General features: G+C 32.2%; 12 protein-coding genes across 12 annotated transcripts; 7 read left to right on the top strand and 5 right to left on the bottom strand. All coding sequences in view use genetic code 6, as the record gives it.

Annotated features, from left to right (window-relative positions):
* Positions 1-257: 257 nt before the first annotated feature.
* Positions 258-920, bottom strand: SS50377_27580 (SHIPPO 1-like protein; the record flags this gene model as incomplete). Its single annotated transcript, XM_067911365.1, has 1 exon — positions 258-920. One exon carries the CDS (start codon positions 918-920, stop codon positions 258-260), a length of 663 nt encoding a protein of 220 aa, XP_067762052.1.
* A 368-nt stretch (positions 921-1288) lies between these two features.
* On the top strand, positions 1289-1627 carry SS50377_27579 (Ribosomal protein S20; the record flags this gene model as incomplete). Its single annotated transcript, XM_067911364.1, has 1 exon — positions 1289-1627. The coding sequence occupies one exon, from the start codon at positions 1289-1291 to the stop codon at positions 1625-1627; it is 339 nt and encodes a 112-aa protein (XP_067762051.1).
* A 128-nt stretch (positions 1628-1755) lies between these two features.
* On the top strand, positions 1756-3147 carry SS50377_27578 (uncharacterized protein; the record flags this gene model as incomplete). Its single annotated transcript, XM_067911363.1, has 1 exon — positions 1756-3147. The coding sequence occupies one exon, from the start codon at positions 1756-1758 to the stop codon at positions 3145-3147; it is 1392 nt and encodes a 463-aa protein (XP_067762050.1).
* Positions 3148-3156: 9 nt separating this feature from the next.
* Positions 3157-3735, bottom strand: SS50377_27577 (DPCD family protein; the record flags this gene model as incomplete). The annotated part of the gene is made up of 1 exon (XM_067911362.1): positions 3157-3735. The coding sequence occupies one exon, from the start codon at positions 3733-3735 to the stop codon at positions 3157-3159; it is 579 nt and encodes a 192-aa protein (XP_067762049.1).
* A 61-nt stretch (positions 3736-3796) lies between these two features.
* Positions 3797-4078, bottom strand: SS50377_27576 (uncharacterized protein; the record flags this gene model as incomplete). The annotated part of the gene is made up of 1 exon (XM_067911361.1): positions 3797-4078. One exon carries the CDS (start codon positions 4076-4078, stop codon positions 3797-3799), a length of 282 nt encoding a protein of 93 aa, XP_067762048.1.
* A 172-nt stretch (positions 4079-4250) lies between these two features.
* On the top strand, positions 4251-6191 carry SS50377_27575 (SNF2 family helicase; the record flags this gene model as incomplete). The annotated part of the gene is made up of 1 exon (XM_067911360.1): positions 4251-6191. The coding sequence occupies one exon, from the start codon at positions 4251-4253 to the stop codon at positions 6189-6191; it is 1941 nt and encodes a 646-aa protein (XP_067762047.1).
* A 90-nt stretch (positions 6192-6281) lies between these two features.
* Positions 6282-7895, top strand: SS50377_27574 (TCP-1 chaperonin subunit theta; the record flags this gene model as incomplete). The annotated part of the gene is made up of 1 exon (XM_067911359.1): positions 6282-7895. One exon carries the CDS (start codon positions 6282-6284, stop codon positions 7893-7895), a length of 1614 nt encoding a protein of 537 aa, XP_067762046.1.
* A 39-nt stretch (positions 7896-7934) lies between these two features.
* Positions 7935-9821, bottom strand: SS50377_27573 (uncharacterized protein; the record flags this gene model as incomplete). Its single annotated transcript, XM_067911358.1, has 1 exon — positions 7935-9821. The coding sequence occupies one exon, from the start codon at positions 9819-9821 to the stop codon at positions 7935-7937; it is 1887 nt and encodes a 628-aa protein (XP_067762045.1).
* A 744-nt stretch (positions 9822-10565) lies between these two features.
* SS50377_27572 (uncharacterized protein) lies at positions 10566-12299 on the top strand (the record flags this gene model as incomplete). Its single annotated transcript, XM_067911357.1, has 1 exon — positions 10566-12299. The coding sequence occupies one exon, from the start codon at positions 10566-10568 to the stop codon at positions 12297-12299; it is 1734 nt and encodes a 577-aa protein (XP_067762044.1).
* A 199-nt stretch (positions 12300-12498) lies between these two features.
* Positions 12499-12945, top strand: SS50377_27571 (Calmodulin; the record flags this gene model as incomplete). Its single annotated transcript, XM_067911356.1, has 1 exon — positions 12499-12945. One exon carries the CDS (start codon positions 12499-12501, stop codon positions 12943-12945), a length of 447 nt encoding a protein of 148 aa, XP_067762043.1.
* A 33-nt stretch (positions 12946-12978) lies between these two features.
* On the top strand, positions 12979-13218 carry SS50377_27570 (Transcriptional coactivator p15; the record flags this gene model as incomplete). The annotated part of the gene is made up of 1 exon (XM_067911355.1): positions 12979-13218. The coding sequence occupies one exon, from the start codon at positions 12979-12981 to the stop codon at positions 13216-13218; it is 240 nt and encodes a 79-aa protein (XP_067762042.1).
* An 8-nt stretch (positions 13219-13226) lies between these two features.
* On the bottom strand, positions 13227-13811 carry SS50377_27569 (5'-3' deoxyribonucleotidase; the record flags this gene model as incomplete). The annotated part of the gene is made up of 1 exon (XM_067911354.1): positions 13227-13811. The coding sequence occupies one exon, from the start codon at positions 13809-13811 to the stop codon at positions 13227-13229; it is 585 nt and encodes a 194-aa protein (XP_067762041.1).
* Positions 13812-14218: the final 407 nt, after the last annotated feature.

Genomic DNA, 14218 nt, shown 5'->3' with positions numbered 1-14218 from the left:
ATTTCTTCAAAATAGATTATAACGATTATTTGTAATCTTACATAAAATTTCTTAATATGAGTCTGCTAAATTGAGAGAGTATGTAGTTTGTAGAGTTTAGAATTAAAAATAAGAATAAATGGTGGTAAGCTTGTTGATACGAAGTATTTCCATAATAATTAGATAATATAATTTAGCCTAGACAATTTGGGAAAAGAATAAAATATAAGAACTTAGCTTTATCTATTTTTGACAACAAATAAAATATTAAAAAATACTCAATCTAATATTACAAGACCACTTTTGGGTATCCTTCCAGCTAATGATATTTTTGGACCAGAGCCAAATGTACTTTAAACGTTGTAAATCGGGCCTGGTGATTTTTATTATGCTTTAGTATCATCTTGAGCTATTCTTCCTTTTATACTAAATGAAGGCTAGTCTGCGCCTACTTTATGAGCCACATCATATTATCCTGGGCTAACTTAATTAGAGTTTTTAGTGCTATAAAAATCATTAAAATTAGTTCTCCCCGCCATAGATACTTTTCTAGAATCACCAAAGTTTGATTTTATATTATAATGACCAGGTTCTGGTGAAATATTCATAGGTTCCAAACCAGGCAGTTTTGTTCTACCAGCGAGTTAACAACCTTTTGTGCTTCGATTTGGGCTAGGTAAATAAGCATTTGGAGAAGGGCCGTCATGTTTATTTCCGATTAAATTTGTTCTACCGGCTAATGTTGAAGCTCTACCTTTACCAAAAGTAGACGGAATAGAATATGCACCTGGATCAGGACCAGGAGTTCTTTTTGCAGCGATAGGATCATTAAAATTAGTTCTAGAAGCCATTGAAAATTTACATCCATCGCCCATCACTGACTTAATAGCGTATGTACCAGGACCTGGATTTTGTTTTAATTGTAAACAATCACCGTCCATAAATGCGGAATTGATTATACATAATACAACTATCTATATATTATATGTTGTTTTGTTAATATGTTGAATACACTTAACGTATTAATAGTATATTATCATCTATCAAAGTTAATGTGGATTTATTTAGAATTAAATATATATATGCTAAGTTACTTTCTACAATATTTTATGTTTATATATATACTTAACTGGTATTTGATTATTATTATAAATGTCTAAGATTATCTTTTTTAGATATTATGATTAAATATATATTTATTTTTTTAATAATTTATACATATTGCATCTATACCCTTTCAGATCCTATTATTATACATTTTTAATATATATTACTTTCCATTTCATTTTGCTATTTCCACTCCAACGCCATGGCCGAAGATAAGAAAGTATCCCAAACTTTGACTTACAAATTAGTCCTCGTCGCTAAGGACCTTCCTCTTGTAGAAAACTTCTGCCGTAAACTCAAGCAGAGCACTGAAGGTTGCAATGTCAAGATTTCTGGTGCTACTAGACTTCCCGTTAAAAGACTCGCTATCACCACCCGTAAATCCCCTTGCGGTAATGGTTCTAATACATGGGATCGTTATGAACTCCGTTTATATAAGAGAACATTCAACGTTACTTCTTCTCCTGAGGAACTTTAAGAACTCTTCAAGACCTGCAAGAACCCCGCCGGTGTTTAACTCACCATCCAGCAGATTGAGTGATAATTGATGAACCAGACCATTTTATAACAATTTACATTCTGATTTGAAACCATTTACATGTTAATTATTTTAACTACTTAAAGTGAATATTTATATATAATAATATTTTTATAATTTCTATTTTTCAAATGGATCATAAAATACATGCGGCTGACCGTGTAGCATATACTAACGACTTGCATGGTGAACTGATACTCAAAATGATTTAGCTTAAAGAAAGAGTTTAAGCGTTGGAATCAATGAAAAAATAGAGACTTTCTGAGTATTAAAATTCTGAAACAAGAGTATAGCGGCTGAAGAAAAAAGTAGAATAAATAGATCTAAATAATTAAGAATTAGCAAGAGAAAATGAAGATTTTTACCAAAATTATAGCACATAGCTAAACGTAAAAATCAAATCGCAACATGAATTACTACATAATTTTCAAATTGAAAAGCAGCAGCTTTTAACACTTGAAAAAACCCACCAATAGAAACGCGAGCAGCTTGTTGAAAATTTCAAGTACCAGCACATAGACCTAGAAAATCAGTGCCAGTCCCAAATTTACCAAAAAATCGGTTTTATCTAGTAAGAGTCATCCCTTCGAGAGCAAATAGTGAAAACAGAGTATATAATAAAGCAGGAACAGTAGAAATTCAGTACACTACGAGAACGGTCAGTTGAGCTCACCACGTTCTAGAACTAGATTATCACCAAATAGCTCTCAAACATCAACGACGAAACGCTGACACCGTTCGTGACTAATATAATAACATAAAAAGAGAACAACAAGGACATAAACATTATTCTGTCGTAAAAGCAGTACACATCGACCTGGCTTCAAAAACTCGATTCCGACAAGCAAATGGCCTCCACGCAGTGCGAGTTTGAGGACCGAAACGTGAACTGCCAGATCGACCTGTTCGACCAGAATGGGCAGAAAAATGCTAGTTTCAAGCAGGCAGTGAAGGTGGACTCCGTGTTCGCAGCGCGGCCGGCGTCGAAAATTAGCGTCAAGTACGTCGATTTCGAGGCGAACCAGCCAGGTGATGGCCTGCAGGCGTAGCTCAACACCAAGTACGGCACGAATCTCGGTGCTTCGCAGCGCTCCGCGACACCGCTGCGTTTCTCGGAGGTCGACTTCGAGAGCCTCAATCCGAGCGTCTTCAGCCCAGTCCAGAAGCGGCAGCTGAGCGCTGAAATCGAGCGTGAGTTCGAGCGCGTGAACGAGAAGTGCGGTATCCTGCGCAACCGGCCCGAGAAGCCAAAAGCAACGTCGAAACAGGCCAAAATGCAGGAAAAGGCCAAGCTCGGCGTCACGCGGCGGCTCCTGGAGGAGAAAATATACAGAGTGCAGCAGGAGCGAAATGGGCTGAAGCGGCGCATGGACGCGATAAATCTGAGCAAAACCGGCGACTACAAGCTGCGGAAAGCGGAGGTCGAGGAAATTCGCAGGCTGCTGTCCGCGACGTTCCAAGAGCTCAGCAATATGCAGAGCAGGCTGGCGAAGCTGAAAATAATGATGCAGGCGTACGAGTGAGGAAAGTTATCACTGGCCCGGGCACTCACCCTCCTTCTTGTTTTAGAAGCCCTGGAGGCGCGCCTGGCGTGCTGCTTTTTCAAACTGGACCATACCAGGGGGCTTCTAGTAGAAAACCATTAGGCAGTTATTGTGGTGCTTTACTTTAACAAATTGCTGCACGAGGGGGATGTTCTACCACTCTAAGTCGTTGATTTGGATCTTTTTGAAGTACTTTTTGTTGGTGGTCCTAATAATAAGGTCCTTGGCATCAACATCTACTCTGTAGTTCGACTCTGGAGGTGGTAGGTTGGTTATTTTAAAAATATAATACCCTTCTGAATCTAAGCGGTTGACAATTGGAGTATCTGCTGATTCGAATAATCCAGTGAAAATTTCTTTTTTCTGCTCTACTTCTCCAATTTCTACTGACCAGTCTGATAATCTGCCCATTTGGTCTACTTTCCTCCATTTTCTGCTGACATATAGTTATTCTGTGGTATGAAACTCTTCTATACATTCTGAACCATCAGGGAAAATGGTATGTATTTTTTGAAGATTGTTCTAAATATAAGCATTCTTTTTACCACCTGGAAGCAGAAGTGACATTTTAAGGAAGGAATTTATTATCATAAATTATAATTATAATGATATAATAGAGTTATTTGAATCATTTGACCTCATCCTTTTCCATATAGGTTTTTAAATTTCTGCTTAAGTGTGTGATTTAATATTCTCTATTTAAAATAGTCTCTTTGAGTTATGTTACTTCTTTAGTTAGCAACTCATTTGATTCCATTAATTCATTCTCTTTAATCTAAGCCTACTAAAGAACTGCACGTACGTCTACTAATTAGCGCATTACTTAGACAAGTAAGTCTTTGTCCTATTTATTAGAAGCATTTTTAGCTATAATTGTTAAATCGTCGATCTTCTTCTCAATATCTGACATTAAGGAGTGGGTAAACACAATATAATGCATAAATTATATGTTAATAAAGTTAAATTTTATTTTAACTGATTAGGGAGATAAAATTATTATTGAAAAATTATATCTTAATATTAATTTTAATACTTTAAGTTATATTAGTTATTATATATTTTAGTAGATAACTATATTAAAAATGTCAGTATAAACAAAATTACTAGAACTAGTAAATTAGTAAGCTAATTCTTTATTTTCATATCAAAAATAAACTGTAAATTTTATTAATATATCATTCTCGAACCATTAAACATTTTAAAAATACTCGTTAAACATGGCAAATCAACTCAATTTTGCCCCTTCAGGGGTTTTAATAGGTCATGAACCCGGTTTGGGAAAAACTGTTATTATTTCGCATTTTCTATATATTTAATTTGCTAACTGTTAGATCAAAAAGGCTCTCATTATAGCACCAAAATCACTTATTATATAGTGGAAGTAGCATATTTTAACATGGTGCAACAATGTTAACGTATTAATTTTAGATGGATCTGCAAAATAAAAGCTAGATATTTTAGCGAATGCATCTAAATTTACCTAGCTCATTATTATTTCATCTTATTAATCCGTGATCAGAAATTTTAATTTATTAGTAAGCTTAAAATTTGATATTTTAGTAGCAGACGAAGCTACTGAATTAAAAAATACCAATTCATAGAATTTCAAACATCTTACCCAGTTTCCTCACTAAGCTTTTAAAATCGCACTTACTGGTACACCGATAATGAACTCATTAACAGAACTATTTGCCATTGTTTAATTTGCTGTCCCTAATTTTTTTGGAGACCAAAAATAATTTTAGAAACATTATATAAAGAATATTGAAAAGAATCCACCAGATTAGCTTTCTATGGAGTGTGAACGGCGCATCGCAGAAAAGCTAGCAGAAATTATGCTTAGATTTACCAAAAATCAAATTAAATCGAAACTTACAAATAAACAAGAAATAATTGTATGGGCAAATTTACCAAATAGAGTAGAGTATCAAAATTAGATTGAAAACAAAAATTAAGATCATGTTTTTTCATAAATCTAAAAGCTTAAAATATGCACAGAAACTTAAAAATTAGCAATAATTATCAAAATGGCTAGTTTTTTTGCCACTAAACATCTTAAAACTCTTATTTTTGCAGAGAATATTTCAACTCTCAAAACATTACAGGCATCTCTTAATTCGCTATTAATTACCGGAGAGATACCATCTCTGCAACGTGATGCTCTATAACAAAGATTCCAAAGTGATAAAGATGTATTTATATGTGTTCTTTCTATGAAAATCGGAGCATTAGGGCTTAATTTATAGGCTGCTCAGCGAGTAATCATTGTGAGTCCCCACTGGAATCCATAAATTGAAGAATAAGCAGTAGCACGAGCATGGAGACTGGGTGGAAAATCTGAAGTTATAGTGTATAAAATGGTATTTAGAGCATGTATAGATGAAAAAATAGTGTAAAGATAATTATTTAAGAGAGGCCTAACCTAAGTTATTGGTGGAAAGGAATTATTTTAGGTTGATGGTGATTTATATGATGTTTTGGAATAAAAATCATGCGGGTTAGAGATTGAAAGTGTAAATGGCGATCTTGACCTCTTAAAAATACTAAAAGATGAATTTAAAGAAATTAATATTTAATTTGGTGAAATTTTGGCATAAAATGAGGTTATTCATGAGAAATTGGTCAAAAACTCTTTTGGTAATGAAAATATAAGTAAATTCATCGCTCTTCCAACAATTGATGAGTTACGAAGGCAAGATAAAATGAATAGACCTATTATTATAGATGTATCCTAAACGTAAACTGAACTAGATTCAATTTTTGGAGAAAGTGATATTAATCTTGGGCTAGAACTAGCTAGAGAAGATTCTACAAAGTAATATCCTATTGAATAAGAAAAATTGTTGGTGCACAGATTCTTATCGACTGATTAAACAGTGAGAAATGATTCCAATGAAGTAGATAAAAACTAAACGGATGATGAATTTGATGAGCTAAGTATCCATGACATATAAGAAGTATAGGGATAATAGAGGACGTAATTAATGGATCTTTTAGATCAAATGGACAGCAGTGAATTTTGATATAAAATTTATTTTCCACAGTTGAGTTTTAATTATATTATTATATTTTAATATTTATTAATTTACTTAAAAATTTCCTTACCCTTTCAAATGTCAGTACCAACAGTCGGTCTTTAATCTATGTTAAAAGGTGGTACTAGAAATCTCCAAGGTACAGATGAAGCCATATACGGTAATATTAATGCATGCCGAGAGCTTGCGTCTATCTCCAGAACTTCAATGGGGCCTTAAGGCCTTTTCAAAATGATTGTTACACATCTGGAAAAGCTTATCATCACCAAAAACGCTGCATAGCTTACATCAGAATTAGAAATTCGTCACCCAGCGGCTAAAATGCTTGTTATGGCAGCATAAAATCAAGCTCTTGAATATGGTGATGGCACTAATTTAGTTATTTCACTTGCCGGTGAACTCCTAAACAATGCCGAAAATCTTCTTAAGTAAGGTATTCCAGTTGTTGATATTGTCTCTGGATACGAAACAGTTTAGTCGCTTATTCCTGATCTTCTTTAATCTCTTATCACAGAAACTGCAAAGTCGGATGACCGTGAAAAACTATCGCAGATCATTAAATCTGCTGTTTCCGCTAAGTAATATGGTTATGAAGATATTATTGCCAAACTTGTTATAGATGCCGTTTTCTTAATCACTAAGGACGGTGATTTCAATCCTGATCATGTCAGGGTTGCTAAAGTAGCTGGTTGTGGTATTGAGGATAGTTTTGTAGTTAAAGGCTTTGTCGTTCCTGCTCTTCCAAGAGGTAGTGTTAACAAATAAACAAATACTAAGATTGCTGTTTTTGGATGCCCCGTTGAACTTAGAGAAACTGAGACCAAAGGTACCATTTTACTCGAAAATGCTGAGGACTTGAAGAACTTAAATAGTTCTGAGGAAAAAGCATATGAAGAATTGATTTTAAGCTTCAAAAATGCAGGAATCACTACTCTTGTCTCTCAATATAATTTCCATGAACTTGCTATTCATTTTTGTAATAAATATGGCATGATGGCTATTAAAATTGCATCTAAGTATGAAGTGCGTCGTTTTGCTTTATCTGTTAATGCTGAGCTTATGACAACTTGCAGACTTCCTGAACGTATGTCCGTACTAGGTGCAGCTGAAGAACTTTATGTAGATGAAATTGGTGACAAGAAAGTATTAATCGTTAAAGATGAAGGTTCTAAGTCTATTTCGACTGTTGTTATTCGTGCTGCCACAGACAACTTCTTAAATGATGCTGCTGTAGCTTTAGGCAATGGTGTTAACGTAGCTAAGGCCGCTATGACAGATGGTAGATTTTTACCAGGCGCAGGTGCTACTGAACTTGCTCTTTCCGCTGAACTAAAGAAAATTGCAATGAATACAACTGGTTTAGAATAATACGGTATTAGAGCTTTTGCTGAAGCTTTAGAAGTAGTACCTAGAGTATTGGCTGAGACCAGCGGGCAGAAATCTGACATTGTTGTTAATAACCTAATTGCTGAATATAGTAAAGGTAACATCAGAGGTGTAGATATTGAATCTGACCATGATTTTATTAATCCCTCTGAAAAACACATATACGATAGCTATGCCGTTAAGAACTGGGCCATCCGTGTTGGATGTGACGCTGCGTGCAGTATTTTAAGAGTTGATCAGGTTATCATGAGAAAGCAGGCAGGCGGCCCTAACCCACAAGAAGCAGGATAAGGTGACTGGAACTGAGTGAGAGGTTATAAATTTTAGTAGAATAATTAAAATCAATCAGAGTTCATCTTTAGGTACAAATTACCAGACTGGCTTTGTTAAGCGAGTACGAGAATAAGTATGAACTTTTGCACGCTACCAATCCCATGGCTCTAACCCGGCCTTAAGAGAACACTGGGTTAGTCTAAAGAATATGATATGTGGAACACCTGGCCTAGTATCAGGCACTTCACATACTGCGGTCTTTCCATCCCAAAGGGTAATGAATGAGCCTTTAGCTTCTGTAAGCTTAAATAACTCAGTATACTCCCAAGAGTGGAAAACCTAGATCTCAATAATTAAATTTTGTTTAAGATTAAAGTCTAACTCCTTTAATTTACTCTTAGGAAGATCACCAGATGCAACTAATTCTTTATACTTTTATTACAACTGCTTCTCGAATTTTCTTAAAGAAGAATATGATAATTTTTCCTAATATAATTTTTTCGTGTTAGAAATTACACTTTGAATAACAGATTCGTTAGGGAAGAAGTTCACAATTTTCTCTTCAAATAAAACACGTTCTTCACAACACCCTGTTAAATTCTTAATGTGATTAGGATCATTAAAAACGTTTTTCTTAATCATATCGTTAATTATTTACTACTCATGTGAATGATCTGCTAGAACATATACTCTAATTGAAAATGGAGCAGGTTTTGCCAACAGCGATTTATACTTTTAGAATTCTTCTTTTTTATTATATTTTTTCCCTTGCATTGTTAATTGAGCAGCAATCATTAGCTCATTCATAGCTCCCTAAGAAAACGGTTCAGGTGAAGAAACTGGTACTGGCATTTTTGCAGTTTTGCCTTTTGTTGTCTATGATTAATGCAGAGGGGGTTCTAAACTAAGCGACATCGAATAATAAATATAATGCCCCTTTGGAGAGTCGTTCTCTTCAGTGAAAACTTTACTTGTTTTTTCTAATTAATCTTCGTCAATAGAAATATAATCTGAATCCTTCATTTTTTGTATATCCATTAAACTATCATAAGTTGTATAATAATCTAACATTCGCCATTCCCAGTTAGGATCAGTCGGTTTATTGTGAGGAACTGCCCTAGAAGCTAATTAACTTAATCTGACAACTAAAATCTAGCTTGCAATAGTTTTAGAGAATGTAGCTCCAGTATTACCAGTCAAATAATAAAGCCATTACTCAAAATCTTGCACTTTATTGTTAAACGTTAAATCTAGCAAAATATTCTCAATATAAATATTTTAATATAATTCCAATCCTTATGATACCTAAATAGGTATGATGACCAAGTATCTTTTGCCATCACCTGCGACTCCATATTATCCGCCTTCGGCTGGCTTAAATAAGTTATCGCTAAGCACTTAAGCCGAAAACTATACTTAATCGCGCAAAGTGGCATGAATGAGCAATGGAAGGACTTTAGTTTTAGGTTTTTTATCAGGAAATAGAGCACGTGTCCACAAGAAAATTTAATCGTAAAAACTACTTTCCGAAACCAACTCATCTGTGATGTTATCTTGTTATATTTAACCAGTTGATCGTCCGAATTTTGCGCGTAAATCAACATCCACATCAAAATTTCCTAATGAAGTTTCCACTTCGTCCCCCCACCAGGCGGTCAAAGGTCGAGACGGTGGTGATGATCCGCACGTGTCTGGAAAATGGGCACCTACAATAATAATAGTATCATATTGATCTATTGTGGCTGCTACTGTTTTTAAAGATGCTGCAATACCTCTATCAGCATTATCAGAGTCCGCAAAACCTGGTACAACGAGAACTGACGGTGGAGTAGTAGATGGTGGTACGTTAGCATTCTTAATTTATTATGCTATATATGTTTTAATCTAATGTTTAGGTTGTTTCATCAGAGGGTATTAGATGTGCGGTTTAAGTGTAGTGAGATATAACAGGGGGATCATTAGTTAATTGTTTTAGAGGAGACCAATATTATATATAATTAATTAAAAATAGAAATTTCAGAATTTGAATGTCTTTGCTATTTTCACTCCTTCGGTAATCAAATGATTAGTACGGATGAGTCTTACTGCTTAGCGTAGAGTGTATCTTTCGAATGATCTTCTCAAATATATATAAATTGATGTTGCTGTTGAATATGTACAACCTTAGATATCAACATATTATGATTACGATTACAGAGATATAAATTTCCATTTTATTGTTATATATATTTAATTTATATTTATAACTTAATTATCGTATATTTTAAATTATCAATTAGTTTAAAGATTTGCAGTAGCAGATAAAATCATTATCTTTGAATAAACCCTATACTATTATTTATTATATTGTTAAAATCAGTCATAAAAATAATGAATAAATTTACAATCTACTTCAACTCACTGAATTTAACTCTTTATCCTCAATGCAATCAAATAAACCTAAAGTTATGCATTTCTGATAATATTAATCCTTTAAATATACCATATATATCTAACTCTATAATAGTTCCTTTATCATTAAAACAACAGTTATTTGATTTTAAAATTCCTAATATTTTTAATTTATCAGATCTTTCTTACTTTTTATAATTTACTTTGTATGAATAAAAGCAAAAGTTAGTAATAACTTTACATGAATATTAATTTAAATTATCGTCCATCTCTAATATTTCCGAAATAACATTTTAGGAAAAAGGTATTAATATGAATTTGAAAACTTTCTACAAAGAATATTGTTAAGATTTCAATTTAAAATATATATCTTTTCCATTATTGAATTATCAACAGCATGAATGGATTTTACCTAAATCTCAACAAATATTACAGCCCTAATCTGTTATTTTTTAATTTATGGATTATTCTTAGCAGGTGCCTCTATAAGAGGGATAATTATAATATATTCCAATTGTATCTACCCAGTAATTATAATATGCGGACTAATAAGATCATTTTACTTTGCATATAATGATTTAACTATTAAATATATAGCTTACATTATTTTCACTATAAATTTACATATCCATGGAGAAATATAACATAGAAAACTCTTCTTTAAACTTATCATTTAATATTCCAAGACTGAAACCTAGCAATTCTCTAATTGAATATATCGATATTTTAGTATTCTTCAAAAATTAACAATCCATGTAGACATAATAGTATGATATCTCTAATCAGAGTACTCATCTGGTTAATTTAGAGAAATTGTTGCTAGGATAATGGTCTATGTTTAACTCTTTGAAACCTTTCAACATGCCATGTGAATTATCTCATTGTGTTGATAATACTATTATTAAACCTTTTTCCTCGCTGATTAACTAAAATTATTCTAATTGGTCCCCAATGGAAAAAACATCGCCGGGTAAGATATAAATTATACTTCAATTAAATAATTGTACCACAATTGATACAAAGGGCTCAAGTATTACACGTCTCACGCCGTTTGCAGATTCCAACTAATTCGCTTCAAGAATGTCAGTTCTTCCTATATCATTCGAGTCTTCAGCTATCGGTTTTATAAACATAAATAAAGAAGCATTTTAGCACCTAAATACTGTAAACTCATCAGTAGCCCTTATATAAAATATATTTGTTACGTCAATTTAGCATCCTAATAATATTTGTTCTTTATCAGTTGAAATACCATCTATTTAAGATTTCATAGATTACTCTGGGATTACAAATGAAAAATTAAGTTTATATCTTTAAAGTTTGGTCGGCTTAACCTCGTCTAAAAGACATTTTTATAAAACATTCATCATATAGTAAACACTTTTTGCACCAGCCTCATATACGATTTCATTAAGTGAAAATTACGACGTTATCCAGTTATTCAAATCTAGTTCATTTGGATATAAATCAGACTAAAACTTACAATATTCTATTCCCTTTTATTTCTCGTTTTCTTTTGATAAAGGTTATGAATATCTTACAATCTCACCATTTCCATAATATCTAAATTCAAGAGATGATCTATACAGAATATAGGTTATTGAGTAGCAAAAATATATATTTCTTACTCAACTGAGCGGAAGTTAACTATAAATAACAGATTTCTCAAGTCCTTAAGCAAATACAATCTCGACTTAAACTGAAGAATAGACTGACGTAGGAGTTTAGGGGGAAACTGTTGAATAGACCCTTAAAAAATTTAAGTTACAAGATTAATAGGGATATTTGAAACTTAAGAAGCAAGCAGTATAAGAAAAATAAGATAGAATTAAGATATAAAAATCCAAACTAAAACGTGTTAAATAATTAATTAAGCATCTTAGAGATGAAATTTTGTTTAAAATAAGTTTAGAAGCTTTTGGTGATGCATGTAATCTAGAAGTTGGTAGACTTTAGCTTAAAGAAAGAGAATATTTCCTACGTTTGAAAGGATAGGCTATAGATTAGTATGAAAAGAGAATTATACAAGGTGAAAATATTGTTTGATTATATATAATTAGAAATCAGATAGGCTTCATTTTATCCTCAGTATTGAGAGGGTAGGAAGATTCATCATTAAAGAAAGGGAACTGCAAAAAGAATTTAAACGGAAAATTTATTATATAATTATAATGATAAATATATAAAATAAACTATATCGCAATATTGTATAAAATATATAATAATACTATAAAAATTCTAATAAATGGACGATATTCCGCAAGAACTATTGGTTGACTTTTTAGAAGAAATTAGAGACTCATTCCGAGTATTCGATCCTAATAATACTGGTAAGATCACTCTACCATAGATTGAAAAAGTAATGAATACATGCTCATTAAAGCCCACACTTTAAGAATTGAATGAAATGAAAGATATACTTATGTAAGAAGATTTCATTGATTTTACATAATATACCAGAATTTATGCCGATTCCAAACTAAATCATCCTAAATAAGAGCAATGGAGAGAGATATTTAAAGCATTTGATAGAAATTGTGATGGTTATGTAGGTGTTTCAGAAATTAAATTCGTATTAGAATCGATGGGAGTTTAGGTAGATAGAGATGAAATACAAGAAATGATAAACTAGTATAATGGGGAAATTGGATTTTAAGATTTTTGTAGAATATTTGGTAAATTTGAAGTGTGATACTATTATATTATTATTATTATTATATTATAAATGAGAAGCAAGATTTTCAAGGAAAATACTCCACTAAACTAATAAATTATAGACTTAGGTAAGAATCTCATAGTTAAAAATGAGTAGATCAAAGAATAGAAATATATTGATATCAGAAAAACATACGAAGACAAAAATGGAGAGATATAATACACGGCAAAAGGTATTTATTTAACAAAGGATGACTTTAGCAAGCTCGTATTGTTGTCTGATGAAATATAAAATTCTATTAAGAAGTGAAAAAATCATCACATATTATCAATCATGAATATTTACTTAATATCAGCTTCTACTGATTCGGTGCCAATTCTACGTGAGTTAGTTTTCTTAGAATTATATTCTTAATTTACCATAATTTATTTCCAAGTTGCTCTAGCCTCTTGCTCAGTAAAATCTGGGTGATCATCTATCAAATACTTACCTTTAAATACTGTTTTATCTGCCCCAAAATATATTTTAGTAGACTATTAGTAACCAAAACTGTTGAGAATTTGAGCAACTTTAAGAAACTCTGCAAGTGGTGCTGTATAGGTTTAAACAGGCTGTGTGCAAATGAAAACATCCTTTTACTCGTTGGTGAACTTTTTAATTTGTGAGTGCATATGTTGATAGGGAGTTTCATCTAAGAAAAACTATGGGTCGAATATGATCTTTCTTGCCTTGCAGGCTGCGAGCATTGAAGTTTCCGCAATATGGAGAATATATGGATACTAAGTAAGTTTAATATTGGGATAAATTTCGTGGAACTTAGTTTCAAATTATGTATCATAAAGGGTTCCATCCATATCAACTAAAATAGATGATTCTGTCGATATCTATTTATTTTGAATCATTTATAAACTGAATGTTAAATAATATTATAATAATATTACTTTTAAAATGTTTTGGAAAAACATCATTTGGAAAATTATTATGCTATAAATATATTTAATTATGCCAAATGTGAATCTCGTTTTTCTATAACTTTACACCAGTCTGAGAGTGATATTCGTACTGATTTAGTAGGTGACTTAGATTTTTGAATTGGAATAATATCACGATAACTTTTAGATGATTACGGTAATGTTTATTTAGCAATTTTTGTTTAATCCAAAATTTGAATAACACTAATTGCCTTCGGGTGTTAATAAATACTAGAGGCCTAAAGGTCAAATAAATAATTTTTCATCTAAGGAAACTATGATCGCCTTAAATTTCTGACATAACAATCTAAATCTTAGGTAAGTTTTTTAATTGCTTA

Source organism: Spironucleus salmonicida, chromosome 7, assembly GCF_000497125.1.
Source record: "Spironucleus salmonicida strain ATCC 50377 chromosome 7, whole genome shotgun sequence".
NCBI classification, from domain to species: domain Eukaryota; phylum Fornicata; order Diplomonadida; family Hexamitidae; genus Spironucleus; species Spironucleus salmonicida.
Note: the sequence above shows the minus strand (reverse complement) of the source record. Positions and strands in the feature narration are given on the sequence as shown.